The sequence below is a fragment of the Argopecten irradians genome, chromosome 1, assembly GCF_041381155.1.
Source record: "Argopecten irradians isolate NY chromosome 1, Ai_NY, whole genome shotgun sequence".
NCBI classification, from domain to species: domain Eukaryota; kingdom Metazoa; phylum Mollusca; class Bivalvia; order Pectinida; family Pectinidae; genus Argopecten; species Argopecten irradians.
The window spans coordinates 23,784,388-23,812,073 of NC_091134.1; the positions used below are offsets into that span (position 1 = coordinate 23,784,388).

General features: G+C 35.3%; 1 protein-coding gene across 2 annotated transcripts; it reads right to left on the reverse strand.

Moving 5' to 3' along the window:
- Positions 1-295: 295 nt before the first annotated feature.
- Positions 296-26,371, reverse strand: LOC138321513 (E3 ubiquitin-protein ligase MIB2-like). Of its 2 annotated transcripts, none has more exons than XM_069265262.1 (19): positions 26,238-26,371; positions 22,008-22,221; positions 21,145-21,316; positions 20,520-20,626; positions 19,180-19,386; positions 18,294-18,430; positions 17,463-17,573; positions 17,087-17,191; positions 16,658-16,877; positions 14,582-14,727; positions 13,272-13,420; positions 12,343-12,499; positions 10,983-11,143; positions 10,464-10,599; positions 9,465-9,567; positions 4,203-4,282; positions 3,916-4,073; positions 2,074-2,319; positions 296-1,657 (listed from the first exon to the last, which is right to left on the reverse strand). In XM_069265262.1, the coding sequence occupies exons 1-19, from the start codon at positions 26,247-26,249 to the stop codon at positions 1,237-1,239; spliced, it is 3,042 nt and encodes a 1,013-aa protein (XP_069121363.1). In that variant the 5' UTR covers positions 26,250-26,371; the 3' UTR covers positions 296-1,236. The 2 variants fall into 2 exon arrangements, with proteins under 2 accessions (XP_069121363.1, XP_069121354.1); XM_069265253.1 differs by lacking the exon at positions 26,238-26,371 and adding an exon at positions 26,041-26,223.
- Positions 26,372-27,686: the final 1,315 nt, after the last annotated feature.

The window sequence follows — 27,686 nt, forward strand, 5'->3', positions numbered from 1 at the left end:
ATTAAGCGTATTATAGTTTTGTAAACTCATTTATTTCATATATTAAGCATGTTGTAGTTTTAAGATTATTGCATTAAAACCATTTCATAATAAGTTTTATAATATGTATATTTTTGTAGATATCAAAAGGGAAATTATTTATTTGGTATATCACAGGCATACTGATATAGATAATGTACATATTGACTCACAATAAACAGACTAACTACATGTCTATCACTTTCAAAACATTGGAAACGCAACCAAAATTACGTGGTAACATAAATTTCAGTCAAAGAATACCGAAGTCATAATATATGTTTCATTTTAAATTTTTATTTTATTTAAATACAAAATATATGAATACACACATAATCACACATCATAATGTAGCACTACATAATCAGCTAAATCAATCTCTCTAAATCACTCATGCATGATCACTATCATAGTCTTCATATACCCAAGCAAAGTCACTCATGCATGATAACTATAATTAGTCCCCCTACTCCAACAAGGTACATGGTGTATATATTAACATCTACCACATTGGTAGATATCTCAATACTTCTGAATCACCACTATTGAAACACATGCATCTCCTGAAAGTTATTTACTATTTATATTTCATTATCCGAATACTCAGCAAATCTATTATATAAAGGGAGGTAATTATATAATACATAAACAAATATGTAATAAGACTGAAATAATGACAAAAGCAAGTTGGTGTTGCGTTATATTACATTACCTGAAAACTCTTAATTACTTCAAAATTGCACAACCTTATAGTAATTAATCCAATTCTACTGATATTTTAAAAGTACATGCATATGGTAAGTTTTGAATGAATTGAATTTAATTTGTGTGAATATCGCAAGGATTTATCATATACGTCCTTGGAATATCGTGATAGTCTGAGTTCAGGTAATTCATGTTTGAAATGTTGGGACTATAGTCATTATTATAATACAAATTATGAATAAGTTATTTTTGTACTAACATATGTACATAATATTCTTCAGTTTGATTATGATAATACAGTGTCATCAAATTCATCATAATGTTGAAAAATTGAATATAAAAATTGGAATAATAAGCATAGATATGTACATTTGTATATTGCAATTCAATTTTCTAAAATAAATATGAAATATAGCCAAAGTCACTCCACACATTAACGCACTCCTTGCTCCTCGTCTTGAACAATATAATTTCACACTTAATCAATATTTTTTTCACTTAATCAATATTGATTTATTTGTATTCAATAATGTATCCTGGATAATACTGATTTGTGTCAAACAAACAGTAGATTTTTGGATTTTTCTCATTATCCACACAACAGTCATAGAGACGAGAATGTTGATCGGACGGGTCGACTGGTGGCGGGCGACGATATTGGGCTTTGCCTACACAGTACTTCCCTGCCAACACCCGAGTCAAAACCATAAACTTGTGGTGATTTTCGTCTGCCTGGGAGTATAGATCCGAATATTTAGCTTCCAAAGCGAAATATGTACCCTGTCCAAATATGGCTCCGACACGATCACCGGCTAGTCGGAAATCCAGGTTTTCCTTACAGATCTTATCGATCTTATCAGGAAGGGTTCCATGGAAGAGTTCCAACTCATTAGCTCCACCCATGCCATACTGACCTTCCATCTGTCGTTTTTTCCTGTAGATACATAATAAATATACATTTGGGGCAGAGTAAAGTTACTGTATATAATATGTATTACTCACACTTCTAATACTTTTGCTTTACTGTTTTACATTTTGCATTATTTACAGCTTTATGTAATTTTAGAGATTATGGCAATACTTACCTGTAATAAGAGATTAGAGAAATATTTGAAGAAATTTAAAAAAATGGAAATTACAATCTTCCAAGAGGTTCTTAACTGTATCAATACCAATAGGACAAGGATATACGGCCAGTAAAGACAGAATTTGGACTATACATTTGAATTATAATAAAACCAGAAGAAAAACAGAAATAATAAGCATGCAAATAAACCAGAAAACAAAGGGATTCAGATTATAGCCAACAGCTGGTTTTTACAGGTCGTATTATATTCATTTTGTACTTACAAATAGTAGACCTCCCAGAGGAACATGTTCTGGACACGGTGAATACTGTAAATCTTGGCCTGGGGAAGGGTAGAGTGGAACTTGTTAGCCACGTTTTCGTACTCCATCTTCTGCATGCCACCTCCTTCCACAGTCACAGGTACACGTGTGGGCGGATCATTAGGTGACATCTTGTCCCATTGAGACGGCAGGGCAATGCCTCGTTTGGTTGTTTCAAATTTGTTGTGCTTGGCTTTATCAGCTAATCTAAATAACACACATCATTGGCAACATTAAAATAGATTTCAGATGTTGTCAAAGTCTACTTAAGTAGTTATTATGATGGTAACAATTAAAGAGGGAACAATCCCGATCTTAGGAGTCAATTTAACAGTAGGTGGTATCATATTGTTCCTATACCAATCTAATTAAAATCAGACTTGTAATTCCTCTCCCACTACGAAACTCTACGTTACGCTTCAATTGAAATTAGACTTGTAATTCTGCTCCCACTACGATACTCTATGTCAATTGAAGCGTAACGTAGAGTATCGTCAATTGAAGCGTAACGTAGAGTATCGTAGTGGGAGCTGTTGAAGTGTAACGTAGAGTATCGTAGTGGGAGCGGAATTACAAGTCTAATTTTTTATTAGATTGTTCCTTTGCATGGACCATTGGGCCATAAATAGAAGAACCAAATAAATACAAGAGCTTTTCCAGACCAATAAAGACTGCCTTTAAAGACCTAGAAAGAACTTTATCATGCGCGTACATTTTTGCCCATTAAGCCTTGCAATTTTCCAAATCCTGTGTTTTACCCAAAATATGATTGCCCATATCTATAACAACATATTATGTAATCCTAAGCCCAATATCAAGCCAGAAATCGATCACTGTCAGTTATACAGGAAAAGCACAAAATGCCATGGCCCTTCATTTGGGCATCTTGAAGTTCTCAAAATTATCATTTTTCATCTTTAAAATGTTCATACCAAAAACAAGACGTATAATGAAGTACCAATGGTGACATTAATACCAGTTCCTACAAATAATAGAATAACTCAAGATGCATCACAGCCTATACACCAGGTAATTTTTGGCCCATTGGGCCTCTTGAAATTCTCAAAATTCAGCAATTTCTTCCTTAAAATGATTGTTCATACTTATCAAAACACTTATAATCCTATAAAAATTATAAATCAATGTCAGTTGTTACAAATAATAGTATTTGAACACTTGCACCAAAACCTTAACCTGGATGCTGAAGCCGACACTTTGGAGTGATTCCATAACCCTTCATAAATTTGAGAGGCAAGGTTATACCATATTACACATTATTATACCTCGGTTTTATTTAGAATATTCTGAGTGGATTAAACTTGATCACATGACATTGAATAAGTTAGGTATTTCCCCGGCATTGGAAGGCAAGGAAAATAAACCCTGAGGGAAATATACCCCTTGGAAGCTCTGCACGTGACTGGAAGTTGACGTAATCTGCAACGTCAACCAACAATAGCAATTCTGTTGCTTATTTTTTTCAGCTGGACTAATTTAGCAATGTTGTTGTTGGGAAATATCTTCATGAGTTCTTTTACCAGAGATTTTTTTCTTTTAATTTTGTTTGGTATAATAAAATAATTATTTCCATATGTGTCGGGATACATCTTGAACTATCTCCCTGGAAATAGTTATTTCTCTCGATCGGGTTTCACCCCCGAGAGTGACAAGAGAGACAATTCTAGATGTATTCCTCCACAGGGGGCCATAATTGTATATTATTATTATTTAACTTGAAGATTCATTTACTCAAATAGCATTGGTCTTTCCAATTGGAAACTAAAAATGAAAGTATATACTGACCTTTCCATGAACTTTCGCACCATTGGATCTTCAGCTAGATCAAGTGGTGTTTGGTTGTCGCCGTTTTTGAGAGTAACATTGGCCCTGGACTCCAGCAATAGACAGATTATCTGGGAGGTCACCTCGTGTACTTGTTTATGACCCATTATCCTCCCAGGCTGAAATTAAAACCTCTGTTACATACATTTCTTACTAGCCATAAACAAATAACAAATACACCCGGTACATATAGACCACGTAGATAAATCATTTACTGTACGATAATCTAACCACTGAATCAAACAAACCTCTGTTGATGATGTAGATTTATTCAGTGCCAAGTGTAGGGCAGTGTTCCCAAACTTATCCTGGGCGTTCACATCAGCTCCTAAAACAATTATCACCATACATATTAAATCAGATAAGGTTTATTTCACTATTAATAACTAAAAGCTGGTACCGATCTGCCAGGGGTAGAAGCTATACTAAGGGAACCACCAAAAAATGGCAGGTATTTTTGGAGGAAAAGGTAAAAGGTAAATAAGTTTCATGATTAATTACAAAAACTGTAAAATAGTGTCACAAGAAGTTCAAAGGGCAAGGTTATCCATTTGAACAAAATCTAAAGTTGTGCCTTTACACAATGCTATATACCATTTAGATAAACAAAGTATTACATGTTCCTCATTCATCCCTGAAGAAATATTTGAACTCTTTTAATTTAAAGGCTAGAAAAGATAATTCCAATTTTCGGGTGAATGAGTTGACAACTAAACTGTTTTACACAATACCAAGCTGGTACCATTATGATATGAATGATGCAGTAGCTAGTAGTAACAACAAAATCACAAGCTGACTTTACCTGCGACTATTAGAAGTTCTATTAGAAGTTCTATCACTTATTTATGTCCTACTTTACCTGCGACTATTAGAAGTTCTATCACTTGTTTGTATCATACTATACCTGTGACCTACGGTATATTAGAAGTTCTATCACTTGTTTATGTCCTACTTTACCTGCGGCTATTAGAAGTTCTATCACTTTTTATGTCCTACTTTACCTGCGACTATTAGAAGTTCTATCACTTTTATGTCCTACTTTACTGCGCTTATAGTCCTACTTTACCTGCGACTATTAGAAGTTCTATCACTTGTTTATGTCCTACTTTACCTGCGACTATTAGAAGTTCTATCACTTGTTTATGTCCTACTTTACCTGCGACTATTAGAAGTTCTATCACTTGTTTATGTCCTACTTTACCTGCTACTATTAGAAGTTCTATCACTGTCCTACTTTACCTGCGACTATTAGAAGTTCTATCACTTGTTTATGTCCTACTTTACCTGCGGCTATTAGAAGTTCTATCACTTGTTTATGTCCTACTTTACCTGCGACTATTAGAAGTTCTATCACTTGTTTATGTCCTACTTTACCTGCGACTATTAGAAGTTCTATCACTTGTTTATGTCCTACTTTACCTGCGACTATTAGAAGTTCTATCACTTGTTTATGTCCTACTTTACCTGCGACTATTAGAAGTTCTATCACTTGTTTATGTCCTACTTTACCTGCGGCTATTAGAAGTTCTATCACTTGTTTATGTCCTACTTTACCTGCGACTATTAGAAGTTCTATCACTTGTTTATGTCCTACTTTACCTGCGACTATTAGAAGTTCTATCACTTGTTTATGTCCTACTTTACCTGCGACTATTAGAAGTTCTATCACTTGTTTATGTCCTACTTTACCTGTGACTATTAGAAGTTCTATCACTTGTTTATGTCCTACTTTACCTGCGACTATTAGAAGTTCTATCACTTGTTTATGTCCTACTTTACCTGCGACTATTAGAAGTTCTATCACTTGTTTATGTCCTACTTTACCTGCGGACTATTAGAAGTTCTATCACTTGTTTATGTCCTACTTTACCTGCGACTATTAGAAGTTCTATCACTTGTTTATGTCCTACTTTACCTGCGACTATTAGAAGTTCTATCACTTGTTTATGTCCTACTTTACCTGCGACTATTAGAAGTTCTATCACTTGTTTATGTCCTACTTTACCTGCGACTATTAGAAGTTCTATCACTTGTTTATGTCCTACTTTACCTGCGACTATTAGAAGTTCTATCACTTGTTTATGTCCTACTTTACCTGCGACTATTAGAAGTTCTATCACTTGTTTATGTCCTACTTTACCTGCGGCTATTAGAAGTTCTATCACTTGTTTATGTCCTACTTTACCTGCGGCTATTAGAAGTTCTATCACTTGTTTATGTCCTACTTTACCTGCGACTATTAGAATTTCTATCACTTGTTTATGTCCTACTTTACCTGCGACTATTAGAAGTTCTATCACTTATTTATGTCCTACTTTACCTGCGGCTATTAGAAGTTCTATCACTTATTTATGTCCTACTTTACCTGCGACTATTAGAAGTTCTATCACTTGTTTATGTCCTACTTTACCTGCGGACCTATTAGAAGTTCTATCACTTGTTTATGTCCTACTTTACCTGCGACTATTAGAAGTTCTATCACTTGTTTATGTCCTACTTACCTGCGACTATTAGAAGTTCTATCACTTGTTTATGTCCTACTACTTACCTGCGACTATTAGAAGTTCTATCACTTGTTTATGTCCTACTTTACCTGCGGTATTAGAAGTTCTATCACTTGTTTATGTCTAGCTACTTTACCTGCGGCTATTAGAAGTTCTATCACTTGTTTATGTCCTACTTTACCTGCGGCTATTAGAAGTTCTATCACTTGTTTATGTCCTAGCTACTTTACCTGCGACTATTAGAAGTTCTATCACTTGTTTATGTCCTACTTTACCTGCGACTATTAGAAGTTCTATCACTTGTTTATGTCCTACTTTACCTGCGACTATTAGAAGTTCTATCACTTGTTTATGTCCTAGCTACTTTACCTGCGACTATTAGAAGTTCTATCACTTGTTTATGTCCTAGCTACTTTACCTGCGACTATTAGAAGTTCTATCACTTGTTTATGTATCATACTTTACCTGCGACCTATTAGAAGTTCTATCACTTGTTTTTATGTATGTCACATCTACTTTACCTGCGACTATTAGAAGTTCTATCACTTGTTTATGTCCTACTTTACCTGCGACTATTAGAAGTTCTATCACTTGTTTATGTCCTACTTTACCTGCGACTATTAGAAGTTCTATCACTTGTTTATGTCCTACTTTACCTGCGACTATTAGAAGTTCTATCACTTGTTTGTATCATACTATACCTGTGACCTACGGCTATTAGAAGTTCTATCACTTGTTTATGTCCTAGCTACTTTACCTGCGACTATTAGAAGTTCTATCACTTGTTTATGTCCTACTTTACCTGCGACTATTAGAAGTTCTATCACTTGTTTATGTCCTACTTTACCTGCGGACTATTAGAAGTTCTATCACTTGTTTATGTCCTACTTTACCTGCGACTATTAGAAGTTCTATCACTTGTTTATGTCCTACTTTACCTGCGACTATTAGAAGTTCTATCACTTGTTTATGTCCTACTTTACCTGCGACTATTAGAAGTTCTATCACTTGTTTATGTCCTACTTTACCTGCGACTATTAGAAGTTCTATCACTTGTTTATGTCCTACTTTACCTGCGGCTATTAGAAGTTCTATCACTTGTTTATGTCCTACTTTACCTGCGACTATTAGAAGTTCTATCACTTGTTTATGTCCTACTTTACCTGCGACTATTAGAAGTTCTATCACTTGTTTATGTCCTACTTTACCTGCGACTATTAGAAGTTCTATCACTTATTTATGTCCTACTTTACCTGCGACTATTAGAAGTTCTATCACTTATTTATGTCCTACTTTACCTGCGGCTATTAGAAGTTCTATCACTTGTTTATGTCCTACTTTACCTGCGGCTATTAGAAGTTCTATCACTTGTTTATGTCCTACTTTACCTGCGGCTATTAGAAGTTCTATCACTTGTTTATGTCCTACTTTACCTGCCTATTAGAAGTTCTATCACTTGTTATGTCCTACTTTACCTGCGACTATTAGAAGTTCTATCACTTATTTATGTCCTACTTTACCTACGGTATATTAGAAGTTCTATCACTTGTTTATGTCCTACTTTACCTGCGACTATTAGAAGTTCTATCACTTGTTTATGTCCTACTTTACCTGCGACTATTAGAAGTTCTATCACTTATTTATGTCCTACTTTACCTGCGGCTATTAGAAGTTCTATCACTTGTTTATGTCCTACTTTACCTGCGGCTATTAGAAGTTCTATCACTTGTTTATGTCCTACTTTACCTGCGACTATTAGAAGTTCTATCACTTATTTATGTCCTACTTTACCTGCGACTATTAGAAGTTCTATCACTTATTTATGTCCTACTTTACCTGCGACTATTAGAAGTTCTATCACTTGTTTATGTCCTACTTTACCTGCGTCTATTAGAAGTTCTATCACTTGTTTATGTCCTACTTTACCTGCGACTATTAGAAGTTCTATCACTTGTTTATGTCCTACTTTACCTGCGACTATTAGAAGTTCTATCACTTGTTTATGTCCTACTTTACCTGCGACTATTAGAAGTTCTATCACTTGTTTATGTCCTACTTTACCTGCGGCTATTAGAAGTTCTATCACTTGTTTATGTCCTACTTTACCTGCGACTATTAGAAGTTCTATCACTTGTTTATGTCCTACTTTACCTGCGACTATTAGAAGTTCTATCACTTGTTTATGTCCTACTCCTACTGTCTACTTTACCTGCGACTATTAGAAGTTCTATCACTTGTTTATGTCCTACTTTACCTGCGGCTATTAGAAGTTCTATCACTTGTTTATGTCCTACTTTACCTGCGACTATTAGAAGTTCTATCACTTGTTTATGTCCTACTTTACCTGCGGCTATTAGAAGTTCTATCACTTGTTTATGTCCTAGCTACTTTACCTGCGGCTATTAGAAGTTCTATCACTTGTTTATGTCCTACTTTACCTGCGACTATTAGAAGTTCTATCACTTGTTTATGTCCTACTTTACCTGCGACTATTAGAAGTTCTATCACTTGTTTATGTCCTACTTTACCTGCGGCTATTAGAAGTTCTATCACTTGTTTGTATCATACTATACCTGTGACCTACGGTATATTAGAAGTTCTATCACTTGTTTATGTCCTACTTTACCTGCGACTATTAGAAGTTCTATCACTTGTTTGTATCATACTATACCTGTGACCTGCGGCTATTAGAAGTTCTATCACTTGTTTGTATCATACTATACCTGTGACCTATATTGGAGGTTCTATCACTTGTTTATGTCCTACTTTACCTGCGACTATTAGAAGTTCTATCACTTGTTTGTATCATACTATACCTGTGACCTGCGGCTATTAGAAGTTCTATCACTTGTTTGTATCATACTATACCTGTGACCTATATTGGAGGTTCTATCACTTGTTTATGTCCTACTTTACCTGCGACTATTAGAAGTTCTATCACTTATTTATGTCCTACTTTACCTGCGGCTATTAGAAGTTCTATCACTTGTTTATGTCCTACTTTACCTGCGGCTATTAGAAGTTCTATCACTTGTTTATGTCCTCCATTCACAGCGTAATGTAGTGGTGTCTTCCTATCATTGTCCCCAATGTCGATGTTCACAATTCCCTGCAAAAGTTTAATTTAATATCTACAGAAACAATTCTTATATAAAATATATCATCATACACCAACTATTTAGGATTTTTCTCATATCAGATAATGTCATTTTGTCACCTTCCTTCAATTAAATCAAATGAGTTTACTTTGGAGTACCCTGAGCAGTGTATCCATATACAACTTATAAAATGTAGCTAAAATACAGTGTGCCTATCTAGAAGTATTTTTGTTCGACGCTAGTGCGCTTCATAGAATTTGCCTCTGTTAGGTTGGCATTCATTTTGGCTATGAATGCTAATTGAAAGATGTTCAATGCTTAAATATACAACAGGTATATCTATATTAGTTCAATATACTGAACACACCTAATGATAAATGGTAGCTCAATAAATGTACAGCGTACATACAATTATAGTGTTTCTTTGAATATTTATTGGCCTCTGCTTAATTTGCATAGTGATGTTACTTTTAGGATATCATTTGGTTTTAGTTTTTCTTGTGTTTTCTTTTGTTATATTGTTTGTTTTGTCTTGATAAAGAGGTGGATTATCTTCAAAATTTGACCACTTATAATACAGTTAGGATTACTTCTTCGCCCAATGATTAAAATGAACCTCGGTGGGCGACCAATAAAATTCCTTTCTTATAAGCATAGTTCGATCGTTATAAACATATTAGAGATATCTTATAGGAACCTTGCAATTGATGGTGAATGGAAACGACTACGTTATAACCATGAATTATCAATAGTTGTAGTCGTGTTTGATATAAACATGTATCTTGTCCTATTTGTTTGTATCCTACAGCCATATGTTTGTAAGGATCTCATGTTTTCCGGAACATACTGTTGATATTTAACTTCTTTGACCCGTATTTATTGGCAGCTGAATAGTTTATCCACATACATTTATTGGTCCGACGACAAGGCAGTTAGTAGCATCCACAAAGTTGTTAGCAGCAACAATATGAAGAACTGAAAACCCGTCTCTGGTCTGGTTATTCACAAAGTTTTTATTCAGAGCTAAAATCATCCTTATGGCTCTGAAATATTTAACATGAAAATAATTCAAGACTTTCTGGCATAATATGATTGAAACGTACACTGTCTGTCCTCTCTATGAAAGTAAATCTGCATGAACACATTTTTGCATACACACATACTCTGACCATGGGGTAAAAAGAAACATATATATATATATATTTTTTTTTACTTTTTTTATTTTTTCCTCTGTTGACTAAGAATGTAAATAAGAAAGAATGCAAATACATTTAAACAATGTGTATCCAATTACAGGGAATAAAGAAACCAAACTTGTCTTTAAAGCAATATACAAAGGTCAAAATGTAATGGGACACATAGAAAGTGGTCTCATGAAGTATTATAAAATGGTAGCCAAAGAAGGTTTTTACTAGTGTCTACCTACCCAACATTATTCTTCAGGCCTGCCCACTGTAGTACATTGAATCCATCCTTGTTAGCAATTTCAAAGTCAGCGTTTTTAGCTCGAAGGATGGTCTCCATGATCTGGGGTTGTCCGTTTTTCTGTTGCACAGCATCATGCATACAAGTGTCTCCGTCTTCTGCCTGTACAGATAAAAATGTTAGAACTACAAAATGCATTTAGTTGTCATTTAATCATGTAGTTTGCCAACCCCTATAGATACCTCAAACAATGGGTGGGGCAAACATACATTATAGAGGTATGTATATAAACACTCCAAGACATTTCATTTCATGGCAGAGTTATAACTAAATTAATGCTTTAGTGGCAAACTTATATTCCCCCTCCCCTTTTTTAACAAGAGACCCAAGAGCCATTTAACGGTCATTTGACAACCTTGGGTACAGTCATATAGGAAATTCTTGAATAAGATACGATGGTGGCCATCTTTAAATTGCGATCAACACCCCCCCCCCCCCAAAAAAAAAAAAAACCCAAAAACACATGGTCGTGGCCATGTCAGGATCATTTTTAAGTTTTGCACTGGTACAACTTTCGAAGTTCAAAATGTGCTTTACAAGATGGCGCTTGTGGTGGCTATCTTGGATTTCATATTAAAGGAAACACAAAAAATAACAACACTTAATTGGTCAGGACCCTGTCAGGATAATTTCAGGAAAGTTTTAGCCAAATTGCACATGTAGAACATGAAAGAAAAGAAGTTCAAAATATGTTTTCATGATGGTGGATATGGTGGCCATCTCGGATTTTAGATCGACCCGAAAAATAACAGCACTCTGTCGGGACCATGTCAGGATCATTTTATGCAAGTTTCAGCCAAATCGCACTTGTCAAATTTGAGAAGTTCAAAATGTGTTTTCAAGATGGTGGCTGTGGCGGCCATCCTGGATTTCAGATCGACCCGAAAAATAACAACACTTTGTCAGACCATGTCAGGTACATGTCAGGTATATTTCAGGCAGGATTCAGCTAAATTGCCCTAGTCAAACTGCAGAAGAAGTTAAAATGTGAAAAGTTTATGCATGGCGGATAGCACATGACAACATACAAAGCATGATGACTATAGGAAAAAAAGATGGAGATATTTTGTTTCGATATTGATCATGCACGTCTACTCAGTATAAAGATTTAAAGATAATTGTCACCAAGTTTTGTTAAAAACCCAACAGTGGTTTAGGATGAGTACTCAGGCAATCATCGATCCAACGAGATGGACTATCTGAATACAATATACGCTCCTAACTTCATTGTGATGGTGATAACTAATATTAGGGGCCTAATAAAAAAAAAACCAGCTATCTGAAGCTTTGAGAGAACAAACCTTGATGTTAACATCACTACCATGTTGGACGAGGACATGTACGGCTTCCACACAGGCCTTGCCAATAGAAATATGTAGAGGACTGTGTCCAGCCTTATTTTTCTTGTTGACATCTGCCCCCGCACTCAATAACTGCTTCATAGTTTCTGTTTCCTTCCTGTCAACATAAATGGTCAAGAATTTTGCATGACTTCTTTTTATGGGGTGACTTATGAAGGTAGTGGCCTCTATTGGCTAACACAATCAAAGGTCGTTATGAGATTTTGTATTTAGTATACACCATGTGATTTATATGGTAGGGGAGTTGAAACCACAATGAAATGTTTATATGCACATACAATGTAGCATGCAACTCTTGAAATTCAAGCCATTTAATTATTTACCTGGTACATGGGGCAAAATTTTATACCTGGTACATGGGGAAAAATTTAAGCGATTCACAAAAAAAATATTTTTTTTTTAGTGATTTTAACATTTAGCATTTGGCTATATATGATTCAACCATTTATTAATATTTTGTGAAAGAAATTTATGCTATCATATCATATGTCCTGGGAAGGCATAAAAATATCTTCCTCACATTATCAGTTCATTGAAGTGGGATAGAACATGTACAATGCAATAGGAAAGTCTGAAACTTTAAAATATTCTAGCCCCATGGCAGGACTACCATGGTATATACATGTAAAGAACAATCCGACAGCCAATATTATCACATACCCAAAGGCAGCATAGTGTAGAGCACTATCATATCATATGTCCTGGGAAAGCACAAAAATATCTTCCTCATATTATCAGTTCATTGAAGTGGGATAGCTAGCACATGTACAATGCAATAGGAAAGTCTGAAACTTAAAAATATTCTAGCCCCATGGCAGGACTATCATGGTATATACATGTATAATCCGACAGCCTATATTATCACATACCCAAAGGCAGCATAGTGCAGAGCACTGTCTCCTTCACCGTCTTGAAGGTCAAGGTCAGCTCGTTTTTCCAGCAGGAGTGATACAATGTGAGAATGTCCCTCATAACACGCTAGATGTAGCGCTGTCTTACCGTCCTGGGCAAAGTTCACCTTCAGGTAAAAATAAAAATAGATTGTTACCTGACTCTCTATACCATTGTAAATAAATTATTTTCGACTGTTTCACAGAGAAACTGCTTGAAAATCATTACAAATGTATAAATCCTATTGACCGGTTAATAGTTTGACTGCATGTTGACCGGCAAGGAATACTTACATGCGTTTAATTTATGTCTGAAACACTGTCTCATAGGACCCAAATATTCTTTCGGCGAAAGTTATTCTCAACAGAAGCTTTGGCAAGTTAATAAAACATCACTGTGATTTGAAGAAATCCCAGTCCGAGGGCATTTTGGTTGTTTTGGAAAGATTAAGGTAATTAAAATTAGAAGAGCAATACAGAAGTCATATAATTCCTATAAAAAGTACCATTTCGCACTGTGGTGTATGATACAAGCCTAGCAAATTTTCAACTTCATTTCTAATTTTATTGAGCACTTATTCATTATGTTTCTGGGCTATTCAGGTAACAAAACAGTTGTTTCATGCCTTTTATCAGTCAACAATCCGAACTCTTTTCCCAAGCATTGGGACCAGCCCTATAAACTGTTTCCCTCAGCCTTCGTTCTCAGAAACAGTTCATTGGTTTTGTCCCAACACCTCGGGAAAAGAGTTTTGACTGCTGACTGATTATGTATGAATTAGTTGTATATTGTTTTTATGTGTACCTTGTCTGGTGTAAAAATCACAATACAGTCCAACCCATTTAATACAAACTCAGATAGTACAAAATCCTGTTTTATATAAGAATGGAATTCGAATCCCCTGTAAATTACATTTAATATTCTTATATTTATTACCTGCTTAGTAAATCGGTTAATACAAAAACCAATGTAATATACAACGATGATTGAGTCCCCTGGGTACTTTTTGTGTTGTTTTAAACTCACATAATGCATAGTGCCAAAACCAGGTAGGTTTAGATCATACCTGCCGTGTTTCAACATAGGTAATCCACACATGATATGAATGATTTTCAATGAAATAATAATACCGGTATATCTCTATCAAAAATCTCCTTTTGTTTTATTTATGTGTTTGTTATACAAATGTTAACCCACTTATTACGAATCCTGCATAATACATAAAGATTTCAATGGTCACCAGGAATTTGTAATAATCAGATTGGACTGTATTTTTTATATGCTATACCTTATCCGGTGTCTGGTCAAGGATCTGTTGAATGGTGGTGATATCGTTCTGAGAGGCGGCCTGTACAATATTTGCTGAAGAAAGCTGTGATGGCTGCTGGACTTTCAACATGTCAACAAAGAGCTGAGCAATTGTCTCTGATACATCTGAAAGGAAACCAGAGAAATTGTTACTAGTAAATTCTCGCAGCCATTTAAGAAAGATTCTAAACATTAAAAAAATTGCGTTGTTCTCCCATTCCATTCTATATCTTTCTACATATCAGCTCATTTTTAGCTTGACCTCAAACCATTTTAGATTTGAATGATGTTGTTGATGTAACAGAGAGTGCTAGCATGTATTTTCCAGTAATCTTTAATCCCATCCCTAGGTCAGAGCCAAAATGTATACAAACACTGGTCCCCTTCCCCCAAGGATGTTTCTGGCCAAATTTGGTTAGAATCCATGCAGATCTCTATGACTAGTTGCGATTTAAAGGATTTACCTCTATATCCCCTATTGGACCCCGCCCCTCCTGCCCCCAGAGGGTTAGAGCACAAATTTAAACAAACTCTATGTCCCTTCCCGTAAGGATGTTTCTGGCCAAATTTGGTTACAATCCATATATAACTTATGACTAGTAGCGATTTAAATACTTTATCTCTATTTCCCTATTGGGCCCTGTACCTCCTGCCCCCAGGGAGGGTCAGAGCCAAAATTTATACAAACTCTGTTCCTCTTCCTATGATTTTGTTGTTTTTTGAGTTTTGACAGTAACTGTTTTGGTGTACTATGCTGTCTATGATTTTGTTGTTTTCTGGGTTTGGACAGTAACTGTTATGGTGTTCTATGCTAGTCTATGATTTTGTTGTTTTCTGAGTTTTGACAGTGTACTATGCTAGCCTATAATTTTTTTTGTTTTCTGAGTTTGGACAGTAACTGTTTTGGTGTTCTATGCTAGCCTATGATTTTGCTGTTTTCTGAGTTTGGACAGTAACTGTTTTGGTGTACTATGCTAGCCTATAATTTTGCTGTTTTCTGAGTTTGGACAGTAACTGTTTTGGTGTACTATGCTAGCCTATGATTTTGCTGTTTTCTGAGTTTGGACAGTAACTGTTTTGGTGTTCTATGCTAGCCTATGATTTTGTTGTTTTCTGAGTTTGGACAGTAACTGTTTTGGTGTTCTATGCTAGCCTATGATTTTGTTGTTTTCTGAGTTTGGACAGTAACTGTTTTAATGTTCTATGCTAGCCTATGATTTTGTTGTTTTCTGAGTTTGGACAGTAACTGTTTTGGTGTACTATGCTAGCCTATGATTTTGCTGTTTTCTGAGTTTGGACAGTAACTGTTTTGGTGTACTATGCTAGCCTATAATTTTGCTGTTTTCTGAGTTTGGACAGTAACTGTTTTGGTGTTCTATGCTAGCCTATGATTTTGCTGTTTTCTGAGTTTGGACAGTAACTGTTTTAGTATATCCTATGCTAGCCTATGATTTTGCTATTTTCTGAGTTTGGACAGTAACTGTTTTGGTGTTCTATGCTAGCCTATACTTTTGCTGTTTTCTGAGTTTGGACAGTAACTGTTTTGGTGTACTATGCTAGCCTATGATTTTGCTGTTTTCAGAGTTTGGACAGTAACTGTTTTGGTGTTCTATGCTAGCCTATGATTTTGTTGTTTTCTGAGTTTGGACAGTAACTGTTTTAATGTTCTATTCTAGCCTATGATTTTGTTGTTTTCTGAGTTTGGACAGTAACTGTTTTAATGTACTATGCTAGCCTATAATTTTGCTGTTTTCTGAGTTTGGACAGTAACTGTTTTGGTGTACTATGCTAGCCTATGATTTTGCTGTTTTCTGAGTTTGGACAGTAACTGTTTTGGTGTTCTATGCTAGCCTATGATTTTGTTGTTTTCTGAGTTTGGACAGTAACTGTTTTAGTGTTCTATGCTAGCCTATGATTTTATAAGCCAATAGTTTTGTATTGTGGGTAAAAACATTCATCTTTATCCTGAAATTTCTTAAGCTTTACCCTTTCATCTAAATTTTAGTAGATCTACAAACAATTTGTAGCTGTTATTTCTACACAGAAAATTGCCTACCCCTTCCACTGATGCTCATCTCCTTCTCATCTGAGCTGTCATCACTGTCATCTATAACCGTTGATGTACCCACCAGTGATGGGGGCGGCTTAGATTCCGCTCCTTGTGTTGTGCAAGCCATGATACATACTGGATTGAAGATCCACATACGATCATCGACCTTAACACGGACATCACCATCACTGTCTATCCTAGCTATACGACCCTGTCTGCTCAAAACCTGTAAAAATGTGTGATTACAAGATTTTAAAATCATTTCATACTTAGTCTAGTAGCTTTTGATTTGATTAACAGGCACATGTATCTATTAAACATATAAATCCCTTTTTATGTCAAAACATTTCTGAGACTATTATATACTTAATAACACCTAATGAAAATACAGGGTTGAAAGCAACAATATGTTTATTAGCCCAGACTGTTACTTACATCTTTCATGTCATCGTTCCAGCCTCCGTGCCCCGCCTGTAGAATCTTCACTTGATTTACATCTCCCAGTATCTCCACCAAATCATCCTTGCTGAATGTATGAATCTGTCGGAAAACACTCCCAATTAACATACACAATTCAGACAGAAATATTATCAAAGTTATAAGAAACATGCTCTAATTTCAGTGTGTTTTTGCCATATAGACATATTATCTGTCATTTCCCAGTTTCCATCTGACAACAGCCTGAAGAGACATTGTACAATCAACATTTGTTACCTCAAAGTCATAGATGTAGATTCAATACATTTGCTCAACATTGTAAACTTCTGTAAACTAATGCATGAATCCAATCTGTGTTATTGATGAAGCTTACCCTGGTAAGAGCTTTGCGGTTGAGATCCCATGTACTGCCGTCTAAGTACTGGACTTTACCAACTTCTCCCCTATGTAACAGCTGTATAAGTGTTCCTACCTCCTTGATACACTGTAAAACCAGATCACTTTCTAAATTTGATAAAACTCAAGGTCATAAAATACAACAAATAAATCTTCGTCAATGAGTAATCGTGTTGTCATAGCCCTAAAAGCATACATCTGGTGCTGAAAAGAAAGCAATGACTTATTAAGAGCATTTGGAAAACAACAACTCTTTAAGGTGTTTTGTCAACATATAGATGGAATTTTAACCTGCAACCAGCATTGGTGTTGTGAGAATATACCTACCACATATATTTTTGCTGTATTCGGCACTGTCAGAAAATAGTTGTATTTTAGAATTTCAGCATGTGTGCCGATTAGACAACCTTATTCCGAGGCAAAACAATATGTTTTAAAGACAGACATATTTGTAACAATGTTAGCATCTTTCAGCATAAAAGTGTGCTTTGAATGAATGTTGCAGGATAAAGAATACCATATATCAGCTGTATTTTTGGCTAGAGACAATAAAAATATTACCCTTGCCAAAGTACTGCTTATACTTTGGATATACAAACAATGTTATTATTCTCCCTATATATAAGCATTGACATTGATCATCTCAGCATGCTGACTATATATATACAATGGCTTTGGCCAACTGATCTGCTTCATTATGAAGATACATTCAAAATATATCTTTGACATTGCTTGTACCTTGGAAATGTGTCAAAATCCAAGGTAACCTGGAAATTGATTCCAAGAATTTTGTAAATATATGACTCACCTGTTCTATTTTCTGGTCCCATGGGGAATACATGTCTGGATTGTCCTGTAACTGGCGGAGAGATTTCATGTCCATACACACCTGGACTTTGTCAGATGGCTTCAATGCCACTGTATAGTTACCTTTGTTTACAACATCTGTAACATAATCCATATAAAAGTATACCCTTAAACACATGCAATTATATAGTCCTTTTATATAAATAAATTACTTTGTATTGTTAACCTTTTGGTATGTTGTTAAATTCCAAATTACTTTCTTTGCTCTTCTTTTGTTCTCCGATTATTCTCAAGACAAACTATGAATTATTTCTGATTTCTACCAGTAACCAATGTAATTATTAATAATTTTGTATATCTTCACTTTACCGTTGAAGTTGCAATCACATATGTGATGGGACTATTACTAATACATCATTAAGTCATGATGATTTAGGAAGGTCACAGATGATCATGAATATTATATGCATTTCATTTTTTATATTTTCTAACCTTTTCTATAATACACAATTGTGGATCTAGCAGTCTGATGTAATAACATACTATACTCCTATAACATGAGAGTTGTCTGGTCAGTCAATTATCGAATTTTAGTCTAACATTGTCAGAGTTTGTGACTTACCCACCAAAGGGAGATGCTATATATGATGTCTAACATTGTCGGAGTTTGGGACTTACCGACCAAAGGGAGATGTTATGATGTCTAACATTGTCGGAGTTTGGGACTTACCGACCAAAGGGAGATGTTATATGATGTCTAACATTGTCGGAGTTTGTGACTTACCGACCAAAGGGAGATGTTTATGATGTCTAACATTGTCAGTTTGGGACTTACCGACCAAAGGGAGTTCGGTTATGATGTCTTACATTGTCAGAGTTGGACTTAACGACCAAAGGGAGGTGTTCTGGGTAGTATTTCCCTCCTGACTTTGCCTGTTTACTGCCTGTAAAGATAACATCTACACAGCCTTCTCCTCCCAGACGATGTAAGTGTTCCTCCTTTGTACTTTTCCATAAAACTGATACACCTCCACGATCTGATTGTTTATTCCAGGCTTTGATTTTAGTCACTGTGCCGATCTCCCCCTCACCCCCTGAGCAAAGACGCAAATGAAGATTTGATTATCTAATATTTACAAACCAGTGTGCAACAGTATGACGTTAATGTGAATGTTTATATTTTACTTGTAAACAAAAGAAATCTGACCAAAATTTGACCAACACCTGGCACATATTTCTATCTATTATAACCATCTCTGTAAGTGTTAATGTAATAACAAAACATTATAGATATTGCACATGTACATGTACACTACATGTACCTAGCTTATATGTATTTGTGTGAGCAAAAGTGTGTAGTGTGTAAAAGTTACTTCCCTTTACATAAAAAAAACCTTACTGTATTCACCTTAATCATATTTAGTACCAAGGGTGCATGATTAAAATATTATATTAAAGGGGCGCTCGACCAAAATGTAAGTTGTGGACAAAAAAATCTATAAAAAATTCATATTTTAACTTTTTCTGTATGTTCTCATGGCACATTAGTCTGTCATATCACAGTATACACATATAAACATGGATATATGCCTTCTTTCATTTGAGGTGTATTATTACCTGGTACATCGTGAATCACACAAGACCTTACATTTGAGGTGTATTATTACCTGGTACATCGTGAATCACACAAGAACTTACATTTGAGGTGTATTATTACCTGGTACATCGTGATTCACACAAGAACTTACATTTGAAGTGTATTATTACCTGGTACATCGTGAATCACACAAGAACTTACATTTGAGGTGTATTATTACCTGGTACATCGTGATTCACTCAAGAACTTACGTTTGAGGTGTATTATTACCTGGTACATCGTGATTCACACAAGAACTTACATTTGAGGTGTATTATTACCTGGTACATCGTGAATCACACAAGAATTTAGACAAGCAACTTCATATAAAGATGTAATTATGGGAAACAATATGCCAATGCTAATCTAAACTTTAACTACACCTTCTCTAGAAGAGGGGAGTGGCGGTAATTACGGTGAATACAGAATCGATGTGTTTATATACTAGTTGAATTTTTATAGTCAAGGTTATTAGCTAAATGGATCAACATGGCCAGAGCCATGCAACTATTACGGTTATTTTATCTTTAATTTTGGAATTTTTTAAAATAGGGAACTTTTTGATGGGTCCTATATTTGATAAATATTTACCATCACAATTTTTCCATTTCCAGTGTGGTCCTCTCATAACCTCTGTCCCTACAAATATACCCCTGGAATCTACTTGTCTGCTTCCTTCTCGCTTCAATACAGCCCATCTAAATCAGGTAAAAATCTAGAACTAGAAATTCTATATCATTTACGTCGACCAATACAGAGCTAAAACTTTTACTGCAATGATACCAGATATACATTGCAAATTATTACTTTGTCAGATCAAGTAAAAGACTATAGAGAGAGCAATAATATACTATAATATCGTTTGTTAATATGAATAAAAACTTCACACAAGAGTATTCAATTATACAGTTAAACATGTTTATAATAAACACACTTACAACAAATTCATAGTAATTTTCGTTCCCCATCAAGGCTTCTACAATATGTCTGTAATATGTGTATAACGAAATATGCTTGCTTTGTTAGGTTGCAGAGATTCGTTAAAACCATGTTTTACTGTATAGTCATTGAACTTTTTAAATGTGTTCTAGCTCCCAAAACTTTTCTAGTTGACTGAACTGAATAAATGAAATTTATGAAAACAAAATAAATTTCAACTGATCAACAAGATATTTCATTGAGGAATATCATTTATCAACAGTATGAATTAACTCACGGTGCAGCTTTCTCAACGTCAATCCTGACAAATCCATGTCTGATATCGTGTTTATCGTCCATATAGCAGATTGTGCAGAGGCTGATGTCCGCACAGGACGAACACTTCCAACGTATACCAGCGATAGGCTTTACTTTACACTCAGCACATGATATATACTCATGTTTAATTCCTACAAAAATACAGTATGTATTTTCATTACAATGTATTTCAAATCAATCTTTAAAAAAAATATATTAAATCATTTATCCTTAGCTGCCTCAGGCAGGAGTCTTGTGTTTATATGCGGTCATGTGATATCCAAGATATAATCATATAATTAGGTTATAGCAGAATATTTAACTTGGTTTGTATAACAAATTTATCGTTCTTTGCCCCTTATTAAGTACATACTGCTTATAGCATCAAGTACTGCTCCATTCAGACGGTACACATAGAGATGGAAAACAAATCGTGTGAATTTTAACATGTAAATGCATGGAGATGACACTTTTTAAAAGCAATGAGATAGCAACAAGAGTTAATATTTAGGATTATTTAACAGAAATGCATCAAATGTATGATAAGTTGTGTATTGTGTATTTTTATGTTAAAATTTTCCTTAATAAAGAAAAACTCTCTAAAATATATGTGTTTCAAGATAGAGAATATGAAGGGTTTTCCAAATACAAAAGGTACCGGCCCTTGAAATTAGAAAGTAAGAAAATCACTGCATACTCTCCTATTAATATAATGGTTTCCCCTATGTTAGTTTGAAATATAGATGTGATTGTAATTTACTACAGCTGTATACTATAGACACAGTATGAACGGCATTATGTTAAATAATTACTATCTTGGTCTAACTTATAATAATCTCTTACCAATCTGTGCTGTATCTAAAATCCTAAGGTCATATTTTCCGTCTTGTCCGGCACGGTAGCGGAGTTCTCGTCCTGAGTCCCATATGGCTGTGACTTTCTTATCGGCCATTGCAGACTTAGGAACGTAGATAATTGTTCCCACATACCCTTCTCCATTATCTTGTTTCTTACTGTTCCAATCAGGGCCTCGTACCACTCGTATCCCGGCCTTCAGCTGTAAACATACAGTATGTAATTAACTGGTTTGCTTATAATTTGTTCAATTAATTGCATTTTAGGATATATATGTGATTGTGTTAGAGACCCGAAAAGAAAACCCTATCAATCAATAAGCAGTTTTAGTTCCAAGCTGCATGTGGGATTCAAACTCAGAACCCAGAGGTGGATCAAGTGTCCCGGCTTTGCATGTGTATGTGGTATACATAGTTACATTACATTGTCTTACATGTAACCACTTGCCCATGTCAGCCCAAACATTTGGCTATGTTAGTCCCAAAATAATGTTGAATAAATAGATAAATAGAAGAACAATTAATTAAGATTTACAGGTTACAGGATTTCAGAACAAATAAATGTACCAAATCTCTACATGTAGCTACTATACTTTTCCGACACTCAATCAGGTACAAAAAACTAGGGCTGAAACGATTGGTAATTTTTGTATTCGATTATTCGGTCACATGTAATCGATTACTAATCGATTAATCGTTTGAATTGAAGGCAACTATATTGTTTCACTACTGACTACTGAAAACGTCCGACATGTTTTGATAATAACACCTACTGTACAATATGACAGAGGACATGCCTTATATAATATAAGCCTACCAACAAATAAGAATAGATTTATTGACAAAACAAACGTATTTTATCCCAAATAAGCTCTGAATTCCGTTCCTGTATCGTCTTCCGTAACATCGTTATCAACCAAATCTGGATCGCCACGGAGCGACATGACCAATTTTTCGTCAATGAACTTTTTATTTCCGTGATCAAAAAAATAAAACAAATCAACAACTCTTATCTTCAATTAAACTATGAACAAATACATTCTTTTTATATGATAAACACATGCAATAGTAAAGTTTAAATGTTCAAGATTACTGCTCCTTCCGCTCCCGAGCGCCCCGGCGGCGATTAGGCCTCCTTGACGTAACAACATGGAGTCGACCGCTAGTGAAAATTGGCGAACAGCGTGTTGCAAGCTTTCTCATGACATCCACTTTTTCATTGATTAATGACTTTAACTTCCACAGAGACGTAATTTAACAAGTATTTCTCACATCATATATGCTTTGTTGAGTTCAAAACATGTACTGTACAGTACATAAAGAGATAAAACTCCAGTCGGAATGGCTTACTCAGAAATCCATGATCTGTCAACGTGTTTAGTCAGCTTACAATGCACTTGCTATGCATGTTACGATTAACGATTAATAAAATATTTAATCGATTATCAGCGATTAGCTTCATTAATCTAATCGCCTCCGATTATTCGACTAATCGTTTCAGCCCTACAAAAAACTACTAGTGGGTGCAGGTGGAGTGCAAGCAGATGCTGCCATTAAGTTGGGCTACTTTCACATAATTATTGCACAATTATACATTGAGTAATTTATATAAGCCATCAATCAATTAACAAAAGAATTCAAATCAAATAGAGGAAACCTGCACGGTTTTTATAGTTTTAGTCAGCCGTATATAATTATATAAGCCATGATCAATTACCCTAAGTGAAACGTCAGACACCTCAAAAAAAGGTAGGGTGTCATCATGCTTATGATAATCTAGGGATATGGGGGTTACCCCAGTACATGTACTTACCGGGTTGAATATGGTAACAGGACTAATCTTTTTAGTACATTAATTGGCCCCATTCCCCACGGATAATATATACATAATGTATACAGTATGTGTCAGTGATTTTTCACTTGATACAACTGGGGTCATCTCGACCCCATTTCCAATGCCAAACTCCCCTATTTTTTTCCCAATTACAATGAAAATTTCCCAAATGAAATCACTGAAAACCCTCGTTGTTTAATCTAAAAACACAGTACTATTCTGAAACTGCATGTTGCGATGGTTGTCATTTTTGATGAAATGAAACAGTTTACTGTTTTACAATTATAGTTAATCACCTATGATATCATGTTAAGTAATGGGTAACTTTTCCCCAAAATTGTTTTTTTGCAATTAAAAATTATCAATTTGTTACAAAAACTTTTTTCCCAAAATACCATGAAAAATCACAGAGTGTTGGCCTACATTTATGTAATAATGTACAATGTACATGTGTAATAGAAGAGGACAAAATGTAGTGGCCAGACCAGTATTAAAATCCAGGACCTCTAAACAGTAGCCAAATGCCCTAATGATTTAGCTACCGGTACCTTACCAATGTTCGACTCAATCCAATCCCATTACTCCTTGATCCTTCCTTTTTTAAAGCCTCTGCCCTCAAAGATAGACCTTTATACCACAAACATCGATTTGTTGGGTGTCAATTTTGTAACAGAAGAGGAGAAAATGTAGCAACCAGACCGGCATTCAAACCTAGCCATTACATCCGATTCCAGCTAAATTGCAATAACCAGTTGAGTAACCTCCAGATAACCAGCGACTTAATGCACTAACCGGTTGAGTTACCTCCAGATAACCAGCGACTTAATGCACTAACCGGTTGAGTTACCTCCAGATAACTAATGTTCGACCCCGTCCAATCCCCATACACTTCTCTCTCCCTCTTTTAAAGTCTTCACCCTCAAAGATATATGATACGTACACTAGACCACCATCGTGGGTATTTTAGTTGGTCACCAATTTTATAACAGGAGACTACCACCCAAGACCACCAAACACTAGCCGAATACTCTATCCGATTGAGCTAAGTATCCGGTCATCAATGTTCGACGAAGGGTTTTATTATTAGTTTAATGTTCTATTAACAACTAGGGTCAGTATTTAACAACTGCCCCATGAGAATCAAACTCGTGACTCAGAGGTGGAGGGCTGGTACGTAGTAATGTGTCAAGACATCTTAACCACTAGGCCATCGCGGCCCCATACTCAGTCCAATGCCGCTTATATACACATACATGTGTAGTGGGATTGGACAGGGTCAATCATTGGTGACCAGGTAGCTCAGTCGGTAGAGCACTGATCAGCTAGTGTTCAGAGGGTCCAGGGTTCGAATCCCAGTCTGGCCGCTACTTTTTCTCCCCTCCTGTTACAGAATAGTCGATTTTCCAATTATATATGTCTTAAGCGACCCACCTATTTTCTTCAATGATATAAGCGATATGCCAGACACACACGCGAAGTGAAAGTAGGTTTTCACTACATGCAGATAATGCAAAACCTAGCTGGCCTGAAATAAAGTACAAATAGAGTAAAACACCTTTATTGGGGCATCTGCAATAGTGAAGCCATGTTTATAAGTAGCAAAGAATAAATGCACAGGGTTGCTGCCATTTGTAAACAAAGTAATTCCATAAGTGTCTGGTGTTGGCGATTTTAAAGGCGAAAAACCAAACCAGAGAGTCCTATTCCGTCATGACGGAAAAGGGACTATAGGCGCCCATCTAAACCCCGGTAACGGTGTTTGGAAGGGTCAGCTTGTATGTCTTCGAGGGCGAGGACTTCGAAAAAAGGAGGGAGAAGTGTAGCTGGATTGGACTGGGTCGATCATCTTTGACCAAGTAGCTCAGTCGGTAGAGCACTTGGCTAGTGTTCAGAGGGTCCCTGTTCGAATCCCTGTCTAGCCGCTACATTTTCTCCTCTCCTGTTAACGTTACACATGTACAATGTATGGTCAGACACGTATTTCTTATATACAATGTATTGATTACATTCAGATTTTGGTGTTATATCTCAATAACATAAATCTATTCAAGTTAATCCTTAAATATTTTTGTACCTGTACATGTACAATGTACATGGTGTAAAAGCTATAAATGTACAGTGTTTATCAAAACATTAAATGTATACACTGTACGCACTTTTATAAATAATGTATCCTACACGTACTTACCACAAATCTTTCCATTATTTATGACTATATATAGATCTAGAAACAAAATACAGATTCAATCCAGGACCGGACCTATCGAGTTCCAGTAGTTGCACTAGTGTTGGACTTATCGTTACCAAATTAAACTGTTACTAATCAGACTACAAAGGTTGAGAAATAATTAACTTCCTTGTTGACGATAACACAATTATACATACATGCCCGAGCATTTCGAAGAGCAGATTACTTCCTGGAAATCTGATGATAACCAAACCATTTCAAAACACACCCCTGTGATATGTATACGAGAAACAAAAGTACGTGTTATTTTACTTAAGCTGTTGGTGGGTTCCGAAAGAGTAAAGGTTCCGGGTAAATTAAACGCGCGTATTTTTAAAACACTTTCAAGGCCTATATTCCTAAAAAAAGTAGACCGCTTAATGCAAAAAAAAAAAAAAAACAACGTTTACTTCAGATTGTGATGCAATGGTTCTCTTTCATACGCAAGTACCTTATGACCCTAGAAAAGGATTTTTTATAGACACCAAAAAAAACAAGTGATTTATTGCTTTATTTCCGAAATATGTAGACATGCACACTTTCCAAGGGATATTTTATAAGGCCAAAAAAATCTCCGACGTACCGACTCTAATTTTTGCCAATGTAACACTAAACAGACACACTTTTTTTTTTACTAATATGCATAAAGTAACAGTTATATAATTTATTATCTCCTTCCTGTGTGCAATCGGAACTTGTAAATTTATTACCAATATGATGAAATACGATTACTAATACCGTATATTGTACATAGGCCTATACAGTGTTTTGCTATTTTATGATGTCGTTCATTGCAAAGAGATACGTACCCTATAAAAATCCCTTTTTTGCTATTTTTTTGACAAAGGTTTGTTTTAATGAGCATTCAAGTTCGAGACATTTCCCATATGGAGCTACCTTAAAATGATGGCACTCATGGTGTTAAAACTTTGTATAACAGGGTTTCGATCATTTTGTTATACTAACTGCGCAATTTTACTATATAACGTAATAAAAGGTATTTTAGTAAAGAAAACTGAAAAATAAATTGACTAAAATCATAGTTTTCTATTTCTTTGCAGACAATCTTCAAAATGCGCGCTAGCGCATTATGAGATGATTGTCTGCAAAGCTCTGGCATCTATATAGACCATGAATGCCATAGAAAGATAGTTTAATGCTTATATTTACATTATCAAGTCATTTTAGGGTGCCCGCATTAACATTGTTTAAGTTAGATCAGAAAAACCACGTCAACATTAGTGACGTCATAATTGTCACGTTTTTGGGTATCTATTATACCGTCATATACTTCAATTTGCCTTGGTAAGGTTAATATAGTAGAAGTGACAAGTAAATGTAAAATCCATGAGTTTGTAAAATGGACTCATTGGGATTGTATGACGTTCAATATCAGAAAAAAATCAAATTAAAATAAATGCAATTAACAAGCTCGTGAACACGTGAATGTGTTTGTGTTTACAGAAAAAAGAAACATACAAATATTGGTACACTGAATCGTCTCTGTACCATTAAGTTATACATACTAAAATGTAACTGTGTCAGTTCGATGTCTATTCATGATCAGCGCTAGGCTAGGAAATATTGTATAGGCCTTAAGTCAATAT